The sequence below is a fragment of the Acromyrmex echinatior genome, chromosome 5 (genome assembly GCF_024713525.1).
Source record: "Acromyrmex echinatior isolate Ae372 chromosome 5, ASM2471352v2, whole genome shotgun sequence".
Taxonomy (NCBI): Eukaryota; Metazoa; Arthropoda; class Insecta; order Hymenoptera; family Formicidae; genus Acromyrmex; species Acromyrmex echinatior.
Window position 1 is genome coordinate 3,138,918 of NC_141856.1, and position 21,767 is coordinate 3,160,684.

Consider the following 21,767-nt stretch of genomic DNA (forward strand, 5'->3'; position numbering starts at 1 on the left):
TTTACTTTAAAAAATATATTAGGGGTACAAATAAGTTCGTGCGGTTTTTTCTCGAAATTTGGGGCTTTATTGTGAAAAACCGGTTACAATGTAATCAGAGTCACTTCCAATGATAATGCAAGCTCTTCTTGCGTTTGACATGGATCTTCATCGAGTAATGCCTCTAATTCTGCGTCTTCAAACTTTCTTGGACATCCGGCACGCTCTTGGTCTTCCAAGTCAAAGTCACCACTCTTAAACCGTGCAAACCACTTCTGACACGTTCGCTCAGATAGAGCATGGTCATCATAAACTTCCACTAAAATACGATGACTTTCGGCAGCACTTTTCTTCATATTGAAGTAATGCAGTAAAACTCCCCGCAAAAACACTTTATTTGGTACAAAGTTCGACATATTTGACGAAGTAAAAATATTGTTGTTTACAATTCGAACAAATGACACATACTGAACTTAATACCTACTAATGACAGCTATCCAACGCATACTTAGAAATACGGAACGGTGGAATGAAACAGTAGTTACGCCATCTCTTTCAAAACCGCACGAACTTATTTGTACCCCTAATATATTAGTGAAAAAGTATAATATAAACATAAGTAAAAATGCCGTGAGTCACTGATGATTCATGCCTGATGAACAAGCCAAAAATTGTTTTAGCATGGAATATGTTATGGAATTACTACATTTACTAAATTGAGCGTATTTTTAAGAGGCCATATACATATGACACACATGCATAGCGTTGAATTCCTCGAGGAACGAAGGTAACTATGTCTATTGCATTGTTCTCGTTCCTAGCGTCTGCATTCATTGAAACGCGGTAACATCCAGTTAATGTCTGGCCGTTACGGTGAAATGTCAAACATTGCCCATCGGCATAACTTACTTGCAACTATCTTGATTATGGATTTATGCTTTTCTGAAATTTCGTATTCTAATCATCGTATTCTAATCATCATTTTGATACAGTCGATCATTTTTATACGCAATATAATAACGATCGAGTCAATATTATTATAAGTAAATACTATAATCAATCTGCATATTCTTAGGAATTTTATCTTTTATATTTCACTGCGTTTTTAGCGTTTTCTCTACATTACATTGGTTACATATCTGTTATCCAAGAAACACACTAAGTTAAGAGAAAATGGAAAAGACTTTATTTTGACGTCTTGAAAGTTAAAATGATGATTTTTTTGTTACAAAATTTGACTCTATTGATTAAATCAAAATAAGATTATTTTTATTTTTGTTGACTTTTGCGCGGTCGAAAAAAACTGTCTTTAGTTAGATACAAAATAAGTGAAAGATAGGGTATTTTAGACATACATTGGCTGTGTTCGATATACACTATCAATACTGAAAATCACGTAACTATTCGTAACTGTTCTCTTCACTTAACTAAAATGTAATGAATAAAATATATAATAATGCACTATTTATACGCTTTAATATAAAAGAAAAAAAATATACATTCATTTTGTTTAGCCAAAAAAATTTGTTTCTATAGTAGAGCTGAATAGACTATTAGTGAGCCTAAATAGATCGAATAAGTTCTACAACGCTCAGCCTTGAGCTGTATCGCTGTATCGTTCGAGTTTTTTTACTTGTGCGCTATCCCAGAAAAGGTTGCATAACTTTCTAAATTCTTAGACTTATTGAAAATTGCTTTTATGATATACAATACATATTTTCCATATATTAAACTTTCAGAAAATGCAAAATAATTTTCCATTTTTTTATCATTTCAATAAAACTGAACCTTTGCGTTATATCCTAAATTACTTTTGGGAACTCCCTCCCCCCTCCTCTTCCCTCTCCACGTGTTAATAATACTCTATTCTGAAAATCAAATACACAAGATTTATATGCGCCATTTTCTGCACTATGATATTAAAATAACTTAGATTTTTGTGCTATATCTTTTATTGCCCTTTTAAAAAGAGCATCCCATTACAAAAATAAAGTATCACGAAACAGCCAGTTCCAGCCGACTTTTTCCGATCGTTTTGCAATAGTTCCAATGCTTTCTATAATTTTTTAAAATCAGAATTCCTATTTTTAAAATAGCCGCTACTATCAAGGACTGTTATAAAGCGATAGGAACTATCGGCACTTATCAAAAATGTGCTACTAGCAGTCAAATTAAAAAAATTATTTAATAATACTTAACCTTCCGTTGATAAGATTGGAATAAAAATGACTCCACAATTCGTTTATTTTTGCTGAGTTCAGATTCCCACTCAAGTATCATCCAGGTATCACTCCAACTTTGTTGTTTATCGTACGTTAGACAAGAATGACATGACATTCGGGAAGCATTCAGGTGAGAATCTGAATACGCCTTTTCTTTCACTCATTTTGTACATTAATTAGATGAAAAATGAGCATGGAGTCGGATCGATTCCACCTTACTTGGATACGTTCTAAAAATTCACCTCATCAATGGAGAATTAAGAGCAAGAACTTTAAGTAAGACTCATCGAAAGCGTTTGGAATTTATTGCAGAATTATAGAAAAATAACAAAAAATCGGAAACTGGCTGTTACATAATAATTTATTCTTGTGGTGCGTTGCCAGCGCTCTGATTGAAAAATTATTTAAAAATATTTAGAGACCGAAACTGTCGCTAAAATCTATTAGAAACTGAACTAGAACTCTTCGAGAACAAGAGAATTTCATGATGAAGATAAACTTTTTTGAAACTTAGAGTGCCAACCGTGCCAAGTCTTATTTCAAATAAATTTATTTAAAATATTTTAAATGAAGAATAAATTTGAACGTTATTTAGTATTTATTATTTTAAATAACTTGTTTTGACCTATTTTTTATTTAATATTTTAAATAAGTTTTTGGAACTTATTTTTTATTTTTTATTTTAAATAAGTTGTATCAATTTTTTATCGATTTTGTATTGAATAATTTTCTGGAACTTATTTTATATTTTTTATTTTAAATAAATTGTATCAGTTATGTTACCAATCCGTCACACAAAACTTATAGTAAGTAGTTAAATTATAATCTATTTATGATCAAGTATAGCATGTGTGAGATACAAGATATACTCACATATGGTCCATGTTTCAATTTTCCACCTGTGGTTCGGAGGTTAATACAATTAAATATTAATTACAGGCTGTAGTTATAAAAAAACTGAAACGTTATACTTATAAATGTACATTCATATATATTCAAACAAAATATTTTGTATTTACTATTTGAAATGTTTATTTAAAATACATATTCTTTCTTATTTTATATTTTAAGTAAGTTTCCAAAATCAATTTCTTATTTAAAATAAGAAATCGCCTTCGAAAACTTATTTAAAATAAAAGACAAGTTATTTTTTCTATTTTAAATAAAAGTTATTTAAGTTTATTTAAAGAAAAGAAGGAGGGAGGGAGGAGGAGAGAGAGAGAGAGAGAAAGAGAGAGAGAGAGAGACGAAGGAAGAGAGGGAAAAAGAGAGTGAGGGAGGAGAGGAATGAATGAATCTTTATTAGCTTTTCAGCTATTTAAAAAAAATTATACAAACAATACATAATCTTAAATTTAAGTAACAATGTTAAATATTATACATATGTTCTTTTTAATACTCTTTTTAATAGCTTAAGTCTTTCATACTGCTTTACTTTATACGGTAAGGCATTATATATTTTTTTCCTCATAAAACTCTTTTGTGCTCTTTTTATTTTTACAAAATTTTATTAGAATATTCTAGGTCTGTATTTGTCTTTCGCTCTCAATTCCCACAATGTCTAACTTATTTCTTAATTGCTTTGGCATAATATTATTTAGGATCTTATAAATAAAAATACACACATTATAATAAAGCTTCTGTTTTATGTACATAAACTGCAGCGCTTGCATGTGTTCCATTTTGATGTATCTGTTACATTACATTATGATTCTCATAGCTCGGTTTTACGCCTTCTGCAATTTGCTCAGCTGTATTTCTCTTGTCATATTATTTCTCAATCAATAGCATTGCACAATACTCAAAGTGAGTTGCTATGATTGTCTTACATACAATACATCTACAATGTAAACTAGTAATAAAATTCTATCTATTAAAAAAACTATTTATTAAACTATTTATTTAAAAAACTTGTTTTTTTCCCTATTTTTTTAGCATGTAATTACAATGGTATTTAAACCGAAGTCTGTCATCAATGATTATACCTAGATACTTCATTGTTTCTACATATTCTATTACAGCTCCATCCAAATCCAAACATTTTAACATAATTATACAAGTATTTAAGATCCAGCTAGACCGTTTAAGGCTTTGATTTCTATAGTTTGAGTTATCACATATACGTCCTATAATATATTATATTTTTTTTACATAATATTTTACATAATATTACCACTCAGCTCTTTCCTTATATTTCTATCATAAATTTTCTCTACATTTAATTTTAATTTATTTACGTTCATCCATCCTTCTACTATGCTAAATACCATGTTCATTTTATTTTCCAACTCCGCACTACTCTCTCCTATATACTAGCATACCGTCTGCAAACATTTTTATATTGCATTCTTCTGAAATTTTGATTATAATATGTATATATTAGGTGTTGGAATTAATTCGTAGCGTTTTTTAATGAAAGAATGTTATTTATTTCACATGAGCATTAAAAAATACATTAATGAAAGTACTTCCCATCACTTGTAAAACGCTACGAATTAATTCCAACACCTAATAAATTATAAATGACAACGGACTTGAAACAGATCCCTGTGGTACTTCATGATTAGGTCATTTAAAAAGTATCCGCGGTTTTTTGTTCAATTTTTGAATGAAAAAACCGCGGATACTTTTTAAATGACCCAATATAATTTCCCTAATAATCTTCCCCTATATATTGTTTCAAATGCTCCTTTAAGATCTATAAAAATTACTCCTACCATTTTTCATTCACTATTACTTTCCGCTCATCTATAATGTTTCGAATCGCTGTCTCGCACGAGCACTGTCTTCTAAAACCCGATTAGTGTTCTGTTATAATATAGTTGTTTTTCAAAAAGACTTGTCTTTTTACAACTATCTCTTAATACTTACTGAAATATTGGTAGTACATTAATAGACCTATATTCACTTGCTTTTTTAGGTCTTTCTATTTTTGGAATCGATATTATCGTAAATTTTCACTCTTTTGGATAGCAATCTCCCCTTAAAGAGTTATTTATTATATCGATAAACTCATTTTTTATTACGTAAAATACTGCTTTTAATATGTCTAATTATTCCTTCATTTGTACCTTTCTTTTTTAGTAATCCTATAACAATTTCCTCTAATTGCTCTATTGATGATCAAATCTATATAGTCTCCCTATTATTAATTACACAAATAATTTATTTATATATATACCACTAGATTTAGTACCCCCATTTATCAAATTTACTATTAGGTGTTGGAATTAATTCGTAGCGTTTCACAAGTGATGGGAAGTACTTTCATTAATGTATTTTTTAATGCTCATGTGAAATAAATAACATTCTTTCATTAAAAACGCTACGAATTAATTCCAACACCTAATAATATTACTAATATTCTATATGTAATACATATTATGTTCTGTTGCACTCTTTAATGTTATCTAATATTTCAAAATTGTATTCTCTATCTCCTTAACCTATTGATTACTTTTTTTAAGGTTTTTCACATAGTTTTCACATAGCTCCGTATCATCGTATAATTTCTGTACGCCACATCTCTTCTAGTAGTTGCCTTTCTAATCTCATCTGAAAACTATTTTTTTTTTCCCATATTTTCAAAATTCTAAATTTCTTCCTAGGTAACATCTAGCGCATCTATTATATTGTTAACAAATTTTGTTAACAATTATTTACATTGAGATCTTGATTTCATTATAATTTATTCCCTACTAATCTAATAAATTGATCTACGTTAAACTCAAATATAATTCCTAGCATAAAATCCTTTAAATCAGGCCACAGATCTGAAAAATCAGAAAAAGTCAAGGGAAAATATAAAAGTCTGAAATTTTGAAATTTGCTCACAATTTCCTTAAATTATTCCTATTCCAAATAATTGTTATAATTTTTTAAATATTATAATATATCTGACGTTTATAGTTAAAAACTTGCGCATTTTAAATTATTTTAACAAAATAATTCAGATTTATATAAAGATTATGCATTTCACAGGTTTCCTCCGTGTCCAGATCCATTCTTGGAAGCTATATTATTAAAAACGCAAAATAAGCTTAGTAACATTGAATTGTATTCTTGGGGTTTCCACGGGTGCTTCCTATATAAAGATTATGCGTTTCGCGAGTTTCCTCCATATCCAAATTCATTCTTGGAATGCCAACGTTTCGTGAACCTTGCAGTCCATTTCATCACATTATTGAAGACCGACCAATCCCCCCTCCTCAATTCTCTTCTTTCTCCCCCACCACTCCAACAAATAGCGTAATATAAAAGGAATGACCCGGAGGAACAGCTCAGTATCAGACTGCTCCTTGCCTTGATGAAGTGAATTGCAAGATTCATGAAATGTTGGCGTTCCAAGAATGAATACGGAGGAAACCCATGAAACGCATAATCTTTATATAGAAAACATTCGTGAAAGCCTCAAGAATATAATTCAAATTTATATTTTATTCAGTATTTTTATTTGATCTCTCTTTTTCGTCGTAACTGCTCTTCTTTTTTTCAAAACTAATTTATTTTTTGCTGGCTTTTTTTTGCACTCAAAATTTTATTATGCTACTAAACTTTTTTTGTGTTTTTAATAATATAGCTTTCTTCAAGCCTTGAGTCTAAATGTTAAAATTTACATATTTTATATTAGTCATGAAAAATTTTCCATTTTTATCTGGAAAACCTGGAAAAGTCAGAGAATTTTAAAATTCATCTTCTATGACAACATTAAGACTTATTCTCATTCTGTTATTTGCATTTAATTCAATTTTTAGCATCGGTTATTTTAGGCTTATGAACTACTATTACTACTCGTAATTTATTATTAGCAAATCTAAGTCTATAATTGTTTGACCATCCTTCATAATTCTCGTTGGCCTATCCACATACTGTTTCGTTCCTAAACTCAACATTGTCGATTGCAACTTATATAGAACGAATCTTTTATCATTTGTATTAAAATCACTTAATATTATACATTCTCCTATTATTAATTCTTCTGCTATATCGTCCAATAATCTAACAAATTCATTGTGTGATACTTGGTAAATGATACACTACCATCACACTTTTATACAATTTCTTTTTTACTTCTATTATAATATACCAGTAGTTCGATATTAATTTTCTTGCCAATACTATATCGTACTTAATGTCATCCCGTACATAAAGAACCTTCTGTACTATTTTCGGCATCACATCTAAGCATGCTATACCTCGCACATTTACTTCACCATCTTCAATTTCAGCTATTAATCTGATCTTCGACAATGCTATGATCGCAGGATTTTCTTTATAATCTAATGATGTAGTCTCATCCTTATGTGTTATCAAAGGACTATGCCCAGTTTGGTCCCCGGCTGAACAGCATTGAGTACCTAGCTAGCATTGTAGAGCATAAAAAAAGGATTAAAAAGTTCCATATGCATAACTTTGTAAAATGAGTCCCTTGAGTGCTACAGCTGTTCGCTATTATAACCATGTATTGTATACCATGTAAGACTGATTTTATTCAATTTCTTGAATCATCTAGTATCTGGAATATGTTCAATCTTGATGAAGATAACTTTTTTGGATCCCAAATGAATAGTTATAAGTGATATATATTAATCGATGGAGAGAGAGAGAGAGAGAGAGAGAGAGAGAGAGAGAGAGTTGGGGGAGGGGGGGGGAGAGACATTCAAAGTAATGAAACAAAAGGTTTGAAAATATGAAACAAAAGGTTTTAATTGATTTGATAAGAGGCTGTGTTTTCAGTATTTTTAACTGTAATATTTCCATCTTTCGTTTCAGTACGTTTTTTTTTTATGACACCAATAGGCATGACATATATATTTAAATGTATTGAATGAAGCTATTCTTGTGGAACTACTAGGCTCTTGTTCTAAGAAATTCAGCACTTCTTCAGCCAACAAATGTTTACGCGACTGGTTGTTTAAATATTTTCCATATTGCCCACAGTGGATCTCATCACGACTAGTAGCTGCTTCGGGATGATCCTGAACCAAAGGCTGGTTTACCCCGATTGGTACATTCATCGCTTATCCATTTTCCTCTCCCCAGGAGCCATCATTACGCCGTTATTAAGCAAATCCGAATTTCTGTGACATGACGACATGAACCGCGACCAGGAACTTAGCCAGATTAATGTATTAAATACATTTTAGATATTATTTCAATATTTTTGGTACAATCCGTTACCGCCGTTACCGCGGGGAGGTGCTCTGGACGCAGAGAAATAAGGATAAGACTAGTGGTACATGGTCATAATAGCGAACTTTGAATAGTTCTAGCACTCAGGAAACCTCTTCTATAAAGTTAGGCTTATGGAATTTTTGATTCTCTTTTAATACTTTAAAATTATAGGCATGTCTCAAAGTTGTTCATCTGGGACCCAAATTTCTCTATAAAACGGCAGTCTTTTGTGCATTCATATATAACATTAGCTCCGCTTTCTTTTGTGGTTGCTTAGAACCCTCCCAGTCGACTCTCTTCTTCTTGCAATACCCTCTTAAATGTTGGACAATCCGGACTAAGGGCGTCGATATTCATCGTTTATTTTCAGATTGTATTGGGTCATTTAAAAAGTATCCGCGGTTTTTTCATTCAAAAATTGAATAAAAAACCGCGGATATTTTTTAAATGACCTAATATATCCGACTGTTAAACATACAATTAACACATCTTTTTTTGTTTTCTGTATTCATTGCTTTGTGATTTCCTGCACATTTATGGCATGTTTTATTTTATGTATTAGGTGTTGGAATTAATTCGTAGCGTTTTACAAGTGATGGGAAGTACTTTCATTAATGTATTTTTTAATGCTCATGTGAAATAAATAACATTCTTTCATTAAAAACGCTACGAATTAATTCCAACACCTAATATAATTTTTTGCAATATATATAACTCCAGGATTTAAAACATCTTTTAACTCTTAATACGAGGGCAAGTCAATAAGTTTTTAGAAAAACATAGTAAAACATATTTTTTTGGATCGATTCATTTTTATTTCTCAATAAAAATAATCTCCTTTCAGCTCGATACACTTGATTTAACGATTCTCCAACTTTTTCAAACCGTCCGAATAATATGATTTGTCCAATTCTTCAAAATAAGCCTCTGTTCTATCGCCTTTCGGCGATGAGCTGCTCTCTGGTGATAAATCTTTTACCTCCGAATCATTTCTTCAGGTTTGGAAACAGGAAATAGTCACAGGCTAAATCTGGCGAATATGCTGAATGGGGAAGCAATTCGTAGCGGAATTCGTTGAATTTGGCCATCGATGCCGGGCACATATGAATCCATGCATTGTCTTAATAGAAGAGCACTTTCTTCTTCGCCAAATTAGAGACGTTTTTTCTTTAAAATGTTGTTGAAACGGTCCAATAAGTCTGCGTAATAATCGCCATTGATCGTTTGCTTTGATGGAAGGTAATCGATATGAATTATACCGCGTGCATCCTAAAAAACTATGGCCATCATCTTTCTGGCCGACTTCACGATCTTCGCCTTCTTCGGAGCTGGTTCACTCGGTGAAGCCATTGTTTTGACTATTTCTTCGTCTCGGGTGTGAAGTAATGGATCCATGTTTCGTTCACAGTAATGAATCGACGTAGAAATTCATCTGCATTACGTTGAAACATTTCCAAACATTGTTTTGAAATCATCACATGGTCGCGCTTATGGTCCACAGTGAGCATCCATCTTGCCGATAGCTTTTTCATACCCAATTGTTCGTGCAAAAATTGAAATCACTGTGCTATGTGATATGCCTGTGGCCTCAACAAGCTCGCGCATTTTCACTCGTCGATCAGTCAAAACAATATCGTGGACTTTATGGACGTCCCGAACGAAGTACATATGTGGCTGTATGACCACGTTTAAATTCATTCATCCAATTGTATACAGTCGCAAACAGTGGTGCAGATATGCTATGAACATTATCCAACTCGGCTTTGATTTCTTTCGGCGTTAAACCTTTCATATGTAGATGTTTGATCACTGCACGAAACTCATTTTTTTCCATTTTGCAAAAAATACAAAGGTTGTTCGCTTTTAATCGTCTACAGAAATGAAACCACGCGATGAATTCCGCTCAAAATTTGATAGTAATCAGCTGAAAGATGCTACTTGTCAAAAAGTAATGTGACATGACACTGCGAGTGCCCTCTGACAGATTTTCTAAGAACTTATTGCCCTCGTGCGCATCTTTGGGTCATTCATGTCCTGCGCAATTCTTTTCTTTGAAATATTAAAAAGAGCACTTTATCAAATTCCGATCTCTTTCCTATTCCTAAAAAAAATTTGACATCCAGAGAACAAGTTTTATGCGCCAGCTCTCTCTCTTCTCTCTCTCTCTCTTTTTTTTTATAAATAACGAAACATACCCCGGACCTGGAAGAGAAGGTTATGTAGGACTTGCACCCACTAAAACCCCTCCGGGTGTCCTGAAGGTCATAGCTGAGGGGCTCCCAGGAACGCGTGCAGCATATTTCTGGGAGCCTCTCTGACCGTTCGGTTGTTACCGGAACAATCCCGCCCGCGAAAACGTGTTTCGTGGAGTGATAGACTAGTATGAGGGCGCCAAACTCTCGTGGCGCTCCTTACGAGACTGGGGGTCTGGCGGGGGCCGGGATCTCCACCCCCCCCAACAACAACCGAGGGGACGGGCGCGAGGGTGATGTCCCCCCAGCGCCCGATTCGGGCAGTCAACGCTACGCGCCGCCCGGGGCCACTTCTCCGACGACGGAGGAAGGCTACGGTCACGCGAGACCCGCTCCCTTTTTCTCTCGGCCTCTTTCTGCGACGTGACCTGTTCGCAGAAGGAGGAGAATGCCATCCAGCACTCTTCCCGCCGACTATCGCTCTAATGACGGCCGGCAGGAAGAGATCGCCCCCTATTTCACGGACCAGAACACCGCGCTCGCTTGCTCAGACCGGGCAAGCCTCTAGCGTGTGTTGCGCGGTGTCCCGGTCCCCGTCGCAATGGGAGCAGCGCACGGTCGGCTCCTTTCCTATTCGACGCAGGTACTCCCCGAAACAGCCATATCTGAGCACCTGCGTCATGTGGTATGAGAGTCCGCCCCATCCCCTGTCAACTCATTCCTTTAAGCAGAGGAGGATGGCCTTCACGGTCTGAACGCCCGTTGTCGGCGGGTTATTCTCGAGAGTGGCACGCCACTTCCGAAAGACCCGCCGACGGGCCTTCCCACTCAGTCAACGGTTCCCGGAGTTACTACTCCCTCCACGAAGCCGGATGGCCTTTACCCTGGCGTAGGTCTCCACCAGGGCGTCAGCCACTATTCGGCAGGGGAGATCCCCGCGAGGACCACGGCGGCCGCATACGACACCGTCCTGTAGGCCCTACAGATTCTTAGGGCCAGTCGCCGTTGCACGCTGTGCAATCTGCCTTGGATACAGCGATTGGCCAGGGCCTCCCCGCTTCATACCGGGGCCCCATAATAGGCCCTGGACAGGACGGCGTGCCCGCCTGACTGACGCATTTGAACCACGAAGGTTGGGCATGAGACCGAGCAGGGGCATCCGCCCGGCCGCCCAATCGCGGGGCTAGTCTGTCGAAATGCTCGACAAAGCCCCAGCGATCCAGGGTGAGGCCCAGATACTTGATGGTAAGCTCTAGCGGGACGCGGATCTCATCCACCACAATGTGTGCCTGAGGGGGCACCCCGCTCCTCCCGTTATGGAAGAAGATCGCTTCCATTTTTGCGGGGGCCACCCTCAGGCGCTCCCTTATGGAGCCGATCACGCACGCTACTGCGACATTCGCCATGCACACAGCTCTTTCCCAGGTCGTACTTTCCGCGGCCACCAGTGTGTCGTCTGCGTAGTAGACGGGGGGAGGGCCGCGCGGAGAACCGAGTCGTATGCGACGCTCCAGAGTAAGGGGCCCAGCACGGAGCCCTGTGGAATGCCGCACGACGTGTCCCTCCGCTGCTGGATTCCTTGTTTGTTGTGGAACTCCAGCTGCCTGAGAGAATATATATTGTATTCATAACATCTAACTTTGACCGATCATTGGCGCTCTCTACCGTATGTATGTTGTACATTTACACGGTCGGATCTTATTTCTTAATTTATATACAATTTATTATAAACAAATACACAAATATTTTCTAAAGATGTCAAAATATATGTAAAAATCGTTTAATAATTTTTATGTTCTTATAAAAACGATGAAAATTTATCCAGAACATGAATGACCCACCGTGTATAGTAAAGGTGCCCAAAACTAAGATATGTACTAAGAGTTAACATTAATGTATGGTAAATACAGAACATTTTTTTCATCCTTTATTTAGTTTTTCTTTTCTTAATACCAAATCATATGTTTTTTCATCCATTTCAATTATCATAGAACCTTCATTTCCTATTCTATCTTCCCCTTCTACTTTCCCCTTTCATCTTCATTATTTCTCTCTTCTCTTTTATTATTCTTGTCATTATTCTCATATGAAATTCTTCTTTTCCTGCACCAATTCTATTTTGATCGTAGCCAATAGTTTGTCATCATCCAGTTTGTATTTCTGCTTTACTAATGTTGACGATATTAAAATATGGTCGCAGAACTGATTTAAATATATTCTAGCAAATTTAACAAAGCATAAAAAAATACTTGTTTTACTAAATTTGTAGGAAATAAGATGATTCCGATGATGGAATGTTTGGTGAGCCAATATTTACATGGACAACAGTTCAGGAGAGAATTACAAATCGCACTTCACGCTTCGCCGTCCCACATATGTGTTCCTCCATCTTACAACTTTGCTAACCTTCCTTTACCTTTTCCTTCTTGCGCAAGCGCGCTGATACTCTAGCGCATAGCGTCATAGTCGGAAATGCGCGAACAAAATAAAAATTTATAAACAAAACATAGTATACTCTTCCTACATTCGGCCATTCTACACAATCGTGCGTCTCGCATGACGCCAGCTGTTAACTTTCATCGCATAATAATATTCCTGCACGGTTTTTACTAACTTATAATAACTAATTTACTATAATATTATAACTATAAGGTATTATAACTTACATACACGTCGCTCGAGTAGCGGCGCTTAAAATTTTAGTCTTTTAAAATTTGTACTAATACACTTTTCGTGTTCAACTCTGTGTCTAACTTATCTAACATCAACATCTTTTAATATGATATTTGATTGAGCATCAAATTATTAGGTGTACAAATAAGTTTCCGCCGTTTTTTATCAAAAATTAAGCATTTATTGTGAAAGAATGATACATAATGTTTTATTGATGTAAGTCAAAATGTAAGTGCAAGTTCTTTTTGCGTTTAGCACGAATCTTCATTCAATAATGCTTCCAATTCCGCGTCTTCGTACACTTTCGGCCTTCTGCTACGTTCTTTGTCTTCGACGTCAAATTTACCGTTCTTAAATTTTCGAAACCATTCACGACAACTTCTCTCACTTAAGGCAGCCTCATCATATGCTTATACAAGCAATCGATGAGGGGGGTGTCTATAAAGTCCCATCCAGGTCATATATCTCGGGAATGGCTTTAGATATGATAAAATGTCTCAGACAAAAGTTATAGGATATTAAGGGGATATATAGGACATATATGAAAATATGAAATTAACCTTGAGTGACTTTCTGAAGGCTAGATCAATGTGATCGTTGTTTTCTTAAATGGAACCCCTTATTTTTTATTGCATATTTTTATAGCTTACCTCGGGAGTTTTTCAAAACACTATAATAAAATATTTTTTTGTTAAGTATTTTTTGAGTTGTAAGGCTTGAAAGTTACAGTACAGCTGAAATTAGCATTATCCAAAGTGTCCGACCGGCAGCTAAAAACCTCAGCGGTAATCTTCAATCCTCATAATACAAAAAGTACTTTTAAAGAAAAAAATGTTTTATTATAATGTTTTGAAAAACTCTCGAGGTAAGTTATAATAATGTGGAATGAAAAATGAAGAGTTCCGTTTAAAAAAATAATACCTAGTCTTGAGAAAGGCCACTCAAGATGAAATCCATATTTTCATCATATGTCCCCCTTAATGTGCTACAACTTTTGTCTGAAACATTTTTCCATATCTAAAACTGTTTCCGAGATATATGGCTTGGGTGAGACTTTATAGACACTCTGTATATATAATTCACATTGGATTATTTAAGCATTAAAGATTTTCGACCGGTATAGTCACTTCTAGTTTCGTATTAACTTACCTAACTTATCTTCCAAAAGTAACAAAAATAAAATATCCATTATTCAATTAAAATATCCATTTCTGGACATGAAAAAGCCTTCCATGACTCACGTAAATCGCCTGACTGTTGCAATGCTACTTTATGCAATTTATTTTACGACGTGTTAGATTATAGTAACATTATCAAAGCGAAATTTTTTTATTTCTTACACTTTGTTTAACACATTTAAATTAGTTCTGCGACCGCATTTTAATGTCATATTTAATTTTACTCTTTTCCTAATATTTAATTTTCATAGATTTTTCCTCGATTAACTAAAAAACTGAACATGATGGAGCAAAACGGCTGAATTCGAATTCAGTGATCTAAAATCTATAAGAAACATTACTCTAGTTTGAATTGTTCTTCAAAAGTTTTTTTTCATTATCCTGTGTAATTAGAGAATTGTATTTCTTTTCAGTGAATATTTTCTCTTACCTTGTCAAATGCGTTTGATATGTGTATTAATTAATTATAAAGATTTTGCTTCTTTAAATTACAATATTATTAACAATACTAGCAATTTTATCATCTATTTCTTTTTGCTCATTAGCTATTTGAAGATAAAATTGTCGATTGCGAATAAAAGTTGTTAAATATTTTAGTTGTTGAACTCTTCCTTCTTGTTTTGCTAGTTAATTAGAAGTTTGCATGACCTTACAATTATTTAATCATATCCCTGAACAATGATGATATCTGAAGTACTTCTGAACTTTTAAAACATTTGATTTTAAATATCTAATGCTTTTTTCATTTTGAAAATACCAATTAAATTCAAATATAATAATATAATAAAATTCTCATCACTAGATAGTTCTGACAATTTTTTTCTCGTCAAAATAATTATTTTTTTATTATCACAAATAAAACTGGTGCTTTACAATTGAATTTTATAGCAACTTCTTCAATGGCTGCTTTTATCATGTTCAACAATAAAAAAAATCTGCAGATTTTATATTAGATCCAAAACAATTACCAATAAGAAATAAGACGATTCGCCAATAATAAAATGTTGATAATAATTGGAGTGTTTTATAACATCGCACCCATCTTTCATTAACGTAACTGTTCTTCTCTTTCAATTCATTTTAAGTTTTATCCATTATTTCATCTTGAATTTTATTTAGTAAGTCTTTAGATAATTGTCTTCTGTTTGGAAGATTGTAACTTGGTCATAAAATTTAGATAAAATATTTAAAATTTATTTTTAAAGATTATAAAAGATATTGCATGCATAAAAGAATTTTGCTATTGCCTTGTCCAGCTCTTCTTTCTGTGTAGTTATAATTTTAATTACATAACTTGACACCAATGACTGTTTCAAAACAAGAAGGTAATTCGATGTCGATGCTATTCTTATTTTACTCGATTCTTTCAAATTACTGTCTTTAATTTATTTCCACTTTTTAAATTATTGTCGTCGTTCTTTTTAAACTTGATACACTTTTGAAAATGATTCTTGATGAGTCATGGAGCTTATCCATTTACTAATCTTCCACAAGTTATACAATATATTTTTAATATATTAGGTGTTGGAATTAATTCGTAGCGTTTTTAAATGAAAGAATGTTATTTATTTCACATGAGCATTAAAAAATACATTAATGAAAGTACTTCCCATCACTTGTAAAACGCTACGAATTAATTCCAACACCTAATATAATAAACAATATTTTGGCAACTAAATTAAATATGAGAACTATTCCAACAGGATTTAATTTCCTCTTTCAAAACAAGTTAATATTTACGGCTCAACAATTTTTTACATTTTTATGAAATTATTGAAATTATTCAGAATTTCGGGGGGGGGGGAGCTGTAGTCCCCATAGCCCCCTCCCCCATGGCTACGTCACTGTTCTAGAGTGATTTGAAGAAATAATACTTTATATACTCGTATAAGGTAATCTTACAATTAGCTGAGCAAAGTACATTTAGAAAAATCTCGGGTAATCTCAGAAAATATGACGTAATTTTAAATGCTCTAAGATAATTTTGGATAATCTTAAGTAATTCTGGGTATGAAGTAGTATTTGATAGTCTGGAATAATTTGAGGTAATATTAGGTAATCTTAAATAATTCCAAGTAAAATTTAAAGGTAATCCGTATCAAAGATAATTTTTGTATACTGTAACCGCTCGTGATCAACTCCCTGTATGTACAATTTTTAACTTCTTTTTTAATTAAAAAGTTGCGAAAAAAGCAATATAATAGGATCTCCACTTAGCTGCTATTTCGTCAGTTATTTATGTTTTTATTTCGAAGTGATATTAATACTAGATTCATTTATAGTGATTAAAACATTTGATAGATTTATTCGAATATCTTTATTATGATATCCAGAATATTTCCCGCGATTTTTATGTCATTCTCACGAAGTAAGAGTAAAGCCCATGGCACACACAAAAACGTAAGGCCGTTAAGTAGTAAGAAAATCATAACATCGAATTTGCTAGTGGCCTTACGGTCTCTACCGTGATTAGTCAATTCGCTTACTGATTATGTCTTACGGCCTTACGTTTTTTTATCATGGGCTTAAAGGTGCTGTTCCATGACAGTCGGAATTTCGGAAAATGGAATCTCGGAAAAGTAATAGAATGAGTATCAACTAATCAGAATTATTGAAATGCATTACTGTCCGACTGCACATATATGTTAAATACAAGATTATTGAAAATATTGAGAGTACAAATTAGTTCAGTCCGTTTTTTTGTGTTCAAAAATGCATTTATTTCAAAACAAAATGAATGAACAGATTAATTAAAGTATTGTCCATCGCTGGCTACTACTTTTTCCCATCTCTCAGGCAATTTTCGAATTCCATCTCGAAAAAATGATTCGTCTTTGGAGGCAATCCAATTTTGGAGCCAATTTTCGATTTCTGCGAAAGAAGTGAATCGGTGGCTTGCCAAATCATGCTGCATCCTTCGGAACAGTAATCAGAAGGAGCAATGTGGCGGGTGCGGTAAAACATCCCATTTTGAGCGTTTCCAAATATTTTTTTACGACTTTTGCGACATGAGGCTGAGCGTTGTCATGAAGAAAAATAACTTTATCATGCTTTTGCTCATATTCCGGCCATTTTTCTCGCAATGCACGGCTCGAACGAATCAATTGTAGCCAATACCGATCGCCCGTAATGGAATCGCCAAGGTTTCAGCAGCTCATAGTAAACAACACCCTTTTGATTTCACCAGATACAGAGCATGATCTTCGAACTATGAATGTTCGGCTTTAGTTTTGATGTTGAGGTCGATGGCAACGATTAATCGGGCTTAGTGTAGTATTTTTTCTTCTTGAGGTTATCGTAAAATATCCACTTCTCATCTCTAGTCACAATCCGATGCAAAAAACCTTTTCTTTGTTGTCTTTGAATCAGCTGTTCGCAAGTGAAAAATCGCCTTTCAACGTCTCTCGATTTCAGTTCATAAGGCATCCAATTTTCTTGTTTTTGAATTATTCTCATGGCTCTCAATCGTGCAGAAATGGCTTGTTGAGTTACTCCCAATGATTCTGCAAGCTCTTGCGTTTGACTCTGATCTTCTTCGAGTAATGCCTTTAATTCTTTGTCTTCGAATTTTTTTGGCTGTCCAGAGCGAGGCTTGTCTTCAACGCTGAAATCTCCATCTCCATCGAAACCATTCCCTACATGATTTATCAGTTGGAGCAGTGTCATCATAAACTTCGACAAGCATTCGGGCTTCAGCTGCACTTTTCTTCCAATTAAAATAGAAAATTAGAACCTCCCGCAAATGCTGCTTGGTTAACACAAAATTCGACATTTCAAACACAGTAAAAATCAAGGTTTTTGTATGAAACTCAAAGCGATATAAACTGAATATTATTAGCAGATGTCTAACCTCTCTGAAAACGCCAAAATCAGCTGTCATTATGAACCATTTACAACAGCCGGAGCCATCTTTTGGAAAACGGACCGAACTAATTTGTACTCCCAAAATTTAAATTTCAATACGTATAAAAAAATTCATTATTAATAAATAATTGTTCGATAAGTATTAATTCATTAATATATAAGTATTCATTTTTTAGCATATAAATATAACTATTTATATCATTGGGGTAAAATTCCGTGCGCTTATCAGTCTGAAATTTTTGTGGCTGTGTTCCCCATGGACCAATATTTCCGAAATTGTGAAAAATCAGAAAATTTATTTTAAATGTTTTATGAAAAAAGATAATTATTATATAGTAAAAGAATTCGTAAGAAAATAAAATTTTCAATATATTTTTTATTATAACAGAAGTTAAGAAGAATCTTATAAATTGAAAGATGATTTGAGGTTAGAATAATAGTCCATTTTCCGAAAAAGTCGCTCCATGAGGAACACAGCCACAAAAATTTTAGATCGACAAGCACGCAGTTTTATAAATGGTTATGCTGAAAAAATGAATACTTATACTTATTATAGAGTGTCTTAATAACTATTACCACCTGAATATCTTCTAATCTCTAAAGTGTCGAGGAAAATTTATATAATCAAAATTACACGGTATAAAAGGGACTATCATATGGTGATAATATTTTTTGTAAGGTGGAGGCGCTTCGGAGATTTCAAGGTCAACTTTGTTTTTTTAAATGGAATTATATGAATTTTTTTACATAATATGATGATATATTTCTCTAATTATTCTGTATATAAGAGTATTAAGGTAGTGATATAAAAAAATCAATAGTTTACCAATAGTTTTTACGAGTTATTTAATATTTTATATCAATATTTTATCTCGTAAACTATAGATTTCTGCTATCATTATCTTAATACTTTTATATGCAGAATAATTAGAGGAATATTATGTAAAAAAATTTATATAATTCCATTTAAAAAAACGAAGTTGACATCTCCGAAGCGCCTCCACCTGGACAAAAATTATTATCACTATATGATAATCCCTTTCACATCATATAATTTTGATTGTATATATTTTTTTCTACACCTTATAGATTAGAAGATATTTTAGGTGGTAACAGTTATTGAGACACTTTGTATTAATAAATTATCGAACAATTATTTATTAATAATGAATTTTTTTTTATAGACATTCAATTTCAATAATCTTGTATTTATGTGCAGATAGACAGTAATGCATCCCAATAATTCTGATTGGTTGATTCTCATTCTATTATTTTTCCGAGATTCCGACTGTCATGAAATAGCATTCTTAGAAGACTAAAGGTCTGTTCTTTTATGAAGAATTCTGAACTAGTTCTGAATTAGTCAGAGTGTGAAGCATACTATAACTATCTCACTCTAAGGGTGCGATTACATGTAGCGCGGCATAAAAACTAACTATAGGAACCGCTCAAACCGTGCCGCTTGCTTCTTTTCTCATGGCGATCCACTAATCCGCTTACGCACGAATCCATGGGACATTAAGGATATAATTGTCGCGTACATAAAATGGCGTCAGTGATTGGTTGAATCCTTCGATATGCGAATACACGCGTACAGCGATACGCGTCATGGGACAGTACCCTAATAGTGAAGAAAAGAAGCAAATGGCACAGTTTGCGCGGTTCCTATAATTACCTAGTTAATTTCTGTACCGCGTATCGCGCTACATGTAATCGCACTCTAACTTATGCATCAGTGTATACCAGTTCAGAACTTAGGAAAAAAAAACAGATCTTTAGATAGAATAGTAAGAAAAAAGTTCCGCGTGCGTGCGTGCGACACATTCATTAGGCATGGGAACGGCTTATTTTTTTTTTTTTTCATTTTTTTAGAAACATTTCATTTTTCCTCATTTTTCTATAAAAAATTCATTTTCTTCACTTTTTTTGTAGAAATAAATATCAACATTAAAACCAATGAAGAGAATAAGAAATCATTCAGAACAACCACTGAGCGCTCAGTGAGCGCATAATGTAAAAATACAAAGTATAGCATTGCGTATAATAACTATAGTAATACTGGAAACAACCAATCAAATTTTGCTCAAAAAATTCATTCTCCTACTGCGTATCCACGGAAATGTTTTGTTGAATTTATACTGGATCTGTGCATCGTACGACGTTCTGCATCCAATTAGAAAACAGAATTTTATTTCATATCGATGATACGAAGCAAAATTCTGTTTTCTGATTGATTGTAGAGTATCGTACGACGCACGTCGGATTCTTCGGATCTAGTGTAAACCCAGCATTAAGGCCATTCTACATTGATCGTATTGTAGCGTCGAAAGCATCATGCAACTTTAAAATTGAAGCATCGGATTGGCTGAAGCAACAAGCTTGTGACTTGCAATGTTTACGATACAACCAATGTAGAGTGGCCTTTACCACCCATATATTCTTAGGGGCTCCGCACAATAAAATGAACAGGGAACAGAGAATAGAGAATAAGAATTTCAACCTATCAGAAACTGTGTATTCCACAATACATTATTTCTGATAGATTGAAATTCTTATTCTCTGTTTCCTGTTCCTTTTATTGTGCGCAGCCCCTTACGTGATAAGTGAGGTTGTTGTTCTGAGTGCAGCTTTTGTGACTGTACGAGTGCAAACAACACGAGTGCGAGCAAACACGAACAGATCTTGTGATTCGACGAACCGCAATATTACTAATGCAATTATTATTGGGTGCTTTTCATCTACGACATAGCAATCATCTCATCCTTGTTTAACGTTGATGAACAACAAGGATGTAATGATTTATCATCACTTCTGTTTCTTGTTAGATAATAATTTTATGCGTAGATACAATTTTTTACATTAAAGTGATCCAGATGACTTATGTACGTACTTCTTGTTTCGTACCCTATGTGTAAAATGGAAATAGTCTAAAACGCCAATCGAAAATTGGCAACCATAATCAGAGTGTTCGACTATGCTTTTTTGCTGTATCTAATCTCGTGTCGTGGCGTGTCGTTGGAAAGCACCGCGCGTCCGACACTGTGTCGATGTGTGTCGCCTAAAAGCCTTGATGGAAAGCACCCACAGTCTGCTTAATCAGCATGTAAACAAATTGAATATTATTCTAACTACGACATAGTTAGTTTCTCAAATCTTAAATAATAAATAGTTACGATTTGTATATTAATGTTGCGAATATTAATGTATAGAGGTTATAATTGTTACAAAGTATGGTAATTATTTAAAACAGTTACCTCACCTTCTTTTGAATCATCTGATGAAATCAGGCTAATTCGAAGTGTTTTCACTCAAAACGAAAGAATCCAGCAAAAAATGTGGCAGTCGGTCCCGCGAATCGAGATATTAAGCGTTAAAGTTGACGACTATTGAGGTTAGGAAATCTGTCACACAAACTTAATGCAGCGCTATTACACGTACTTTGGTTATTATTTATTTAGAATCGCCTCATCTCCGATTTTAATGAA

The 21,767-nt window shown here is 34.0% G+C and overlaps 1 protein-coding gene and 2 pseudogenes across 4 annotated transcripts in view; 1 reads left to right on the forward strand and 2 right to left on the reverse strand.

The window, feature by feature from the left end:
- LOC105145005 (uncharacterized) overlaps positions 1 to 21,767 on the forward strand; it is a 253,216-nt gene that overhangs the window by 66,018 nt on the left and 165,431 nt on the right. For 3 of the 4 annotated variants that reach the window (XR_015545099.1, XM_011054300.2, XM_087406193.1), the window contains exon 1: positions 21,255 to 21,385. The exons of the other annotated variant lie outside the window; for it this stretch is intronic. Coding sequence is in view for 2 of the 3 variants with exons in the window: in XM_011054300.2 (XP_011052602.1) it covers positions 21,353 to 21,385 (33 nt within the window). In the remaining variant the exon portion in view is untranslated. Of the gene's footprint in view, positions 1 to 21,254; positions 21,386 to 21,767 lie in introns of those variants that run through there. 4 annotated transcript variants of the gene reach the window in all.
- On the reverse strand, positions 45 to 4,250 carry LOC147909678 (uncharacterized; annotated as a pseudogene).
- On the reverse strand, positions 45 to 8,218 carry LOC147909679 (uncharacterized; annotated as a pseudogene).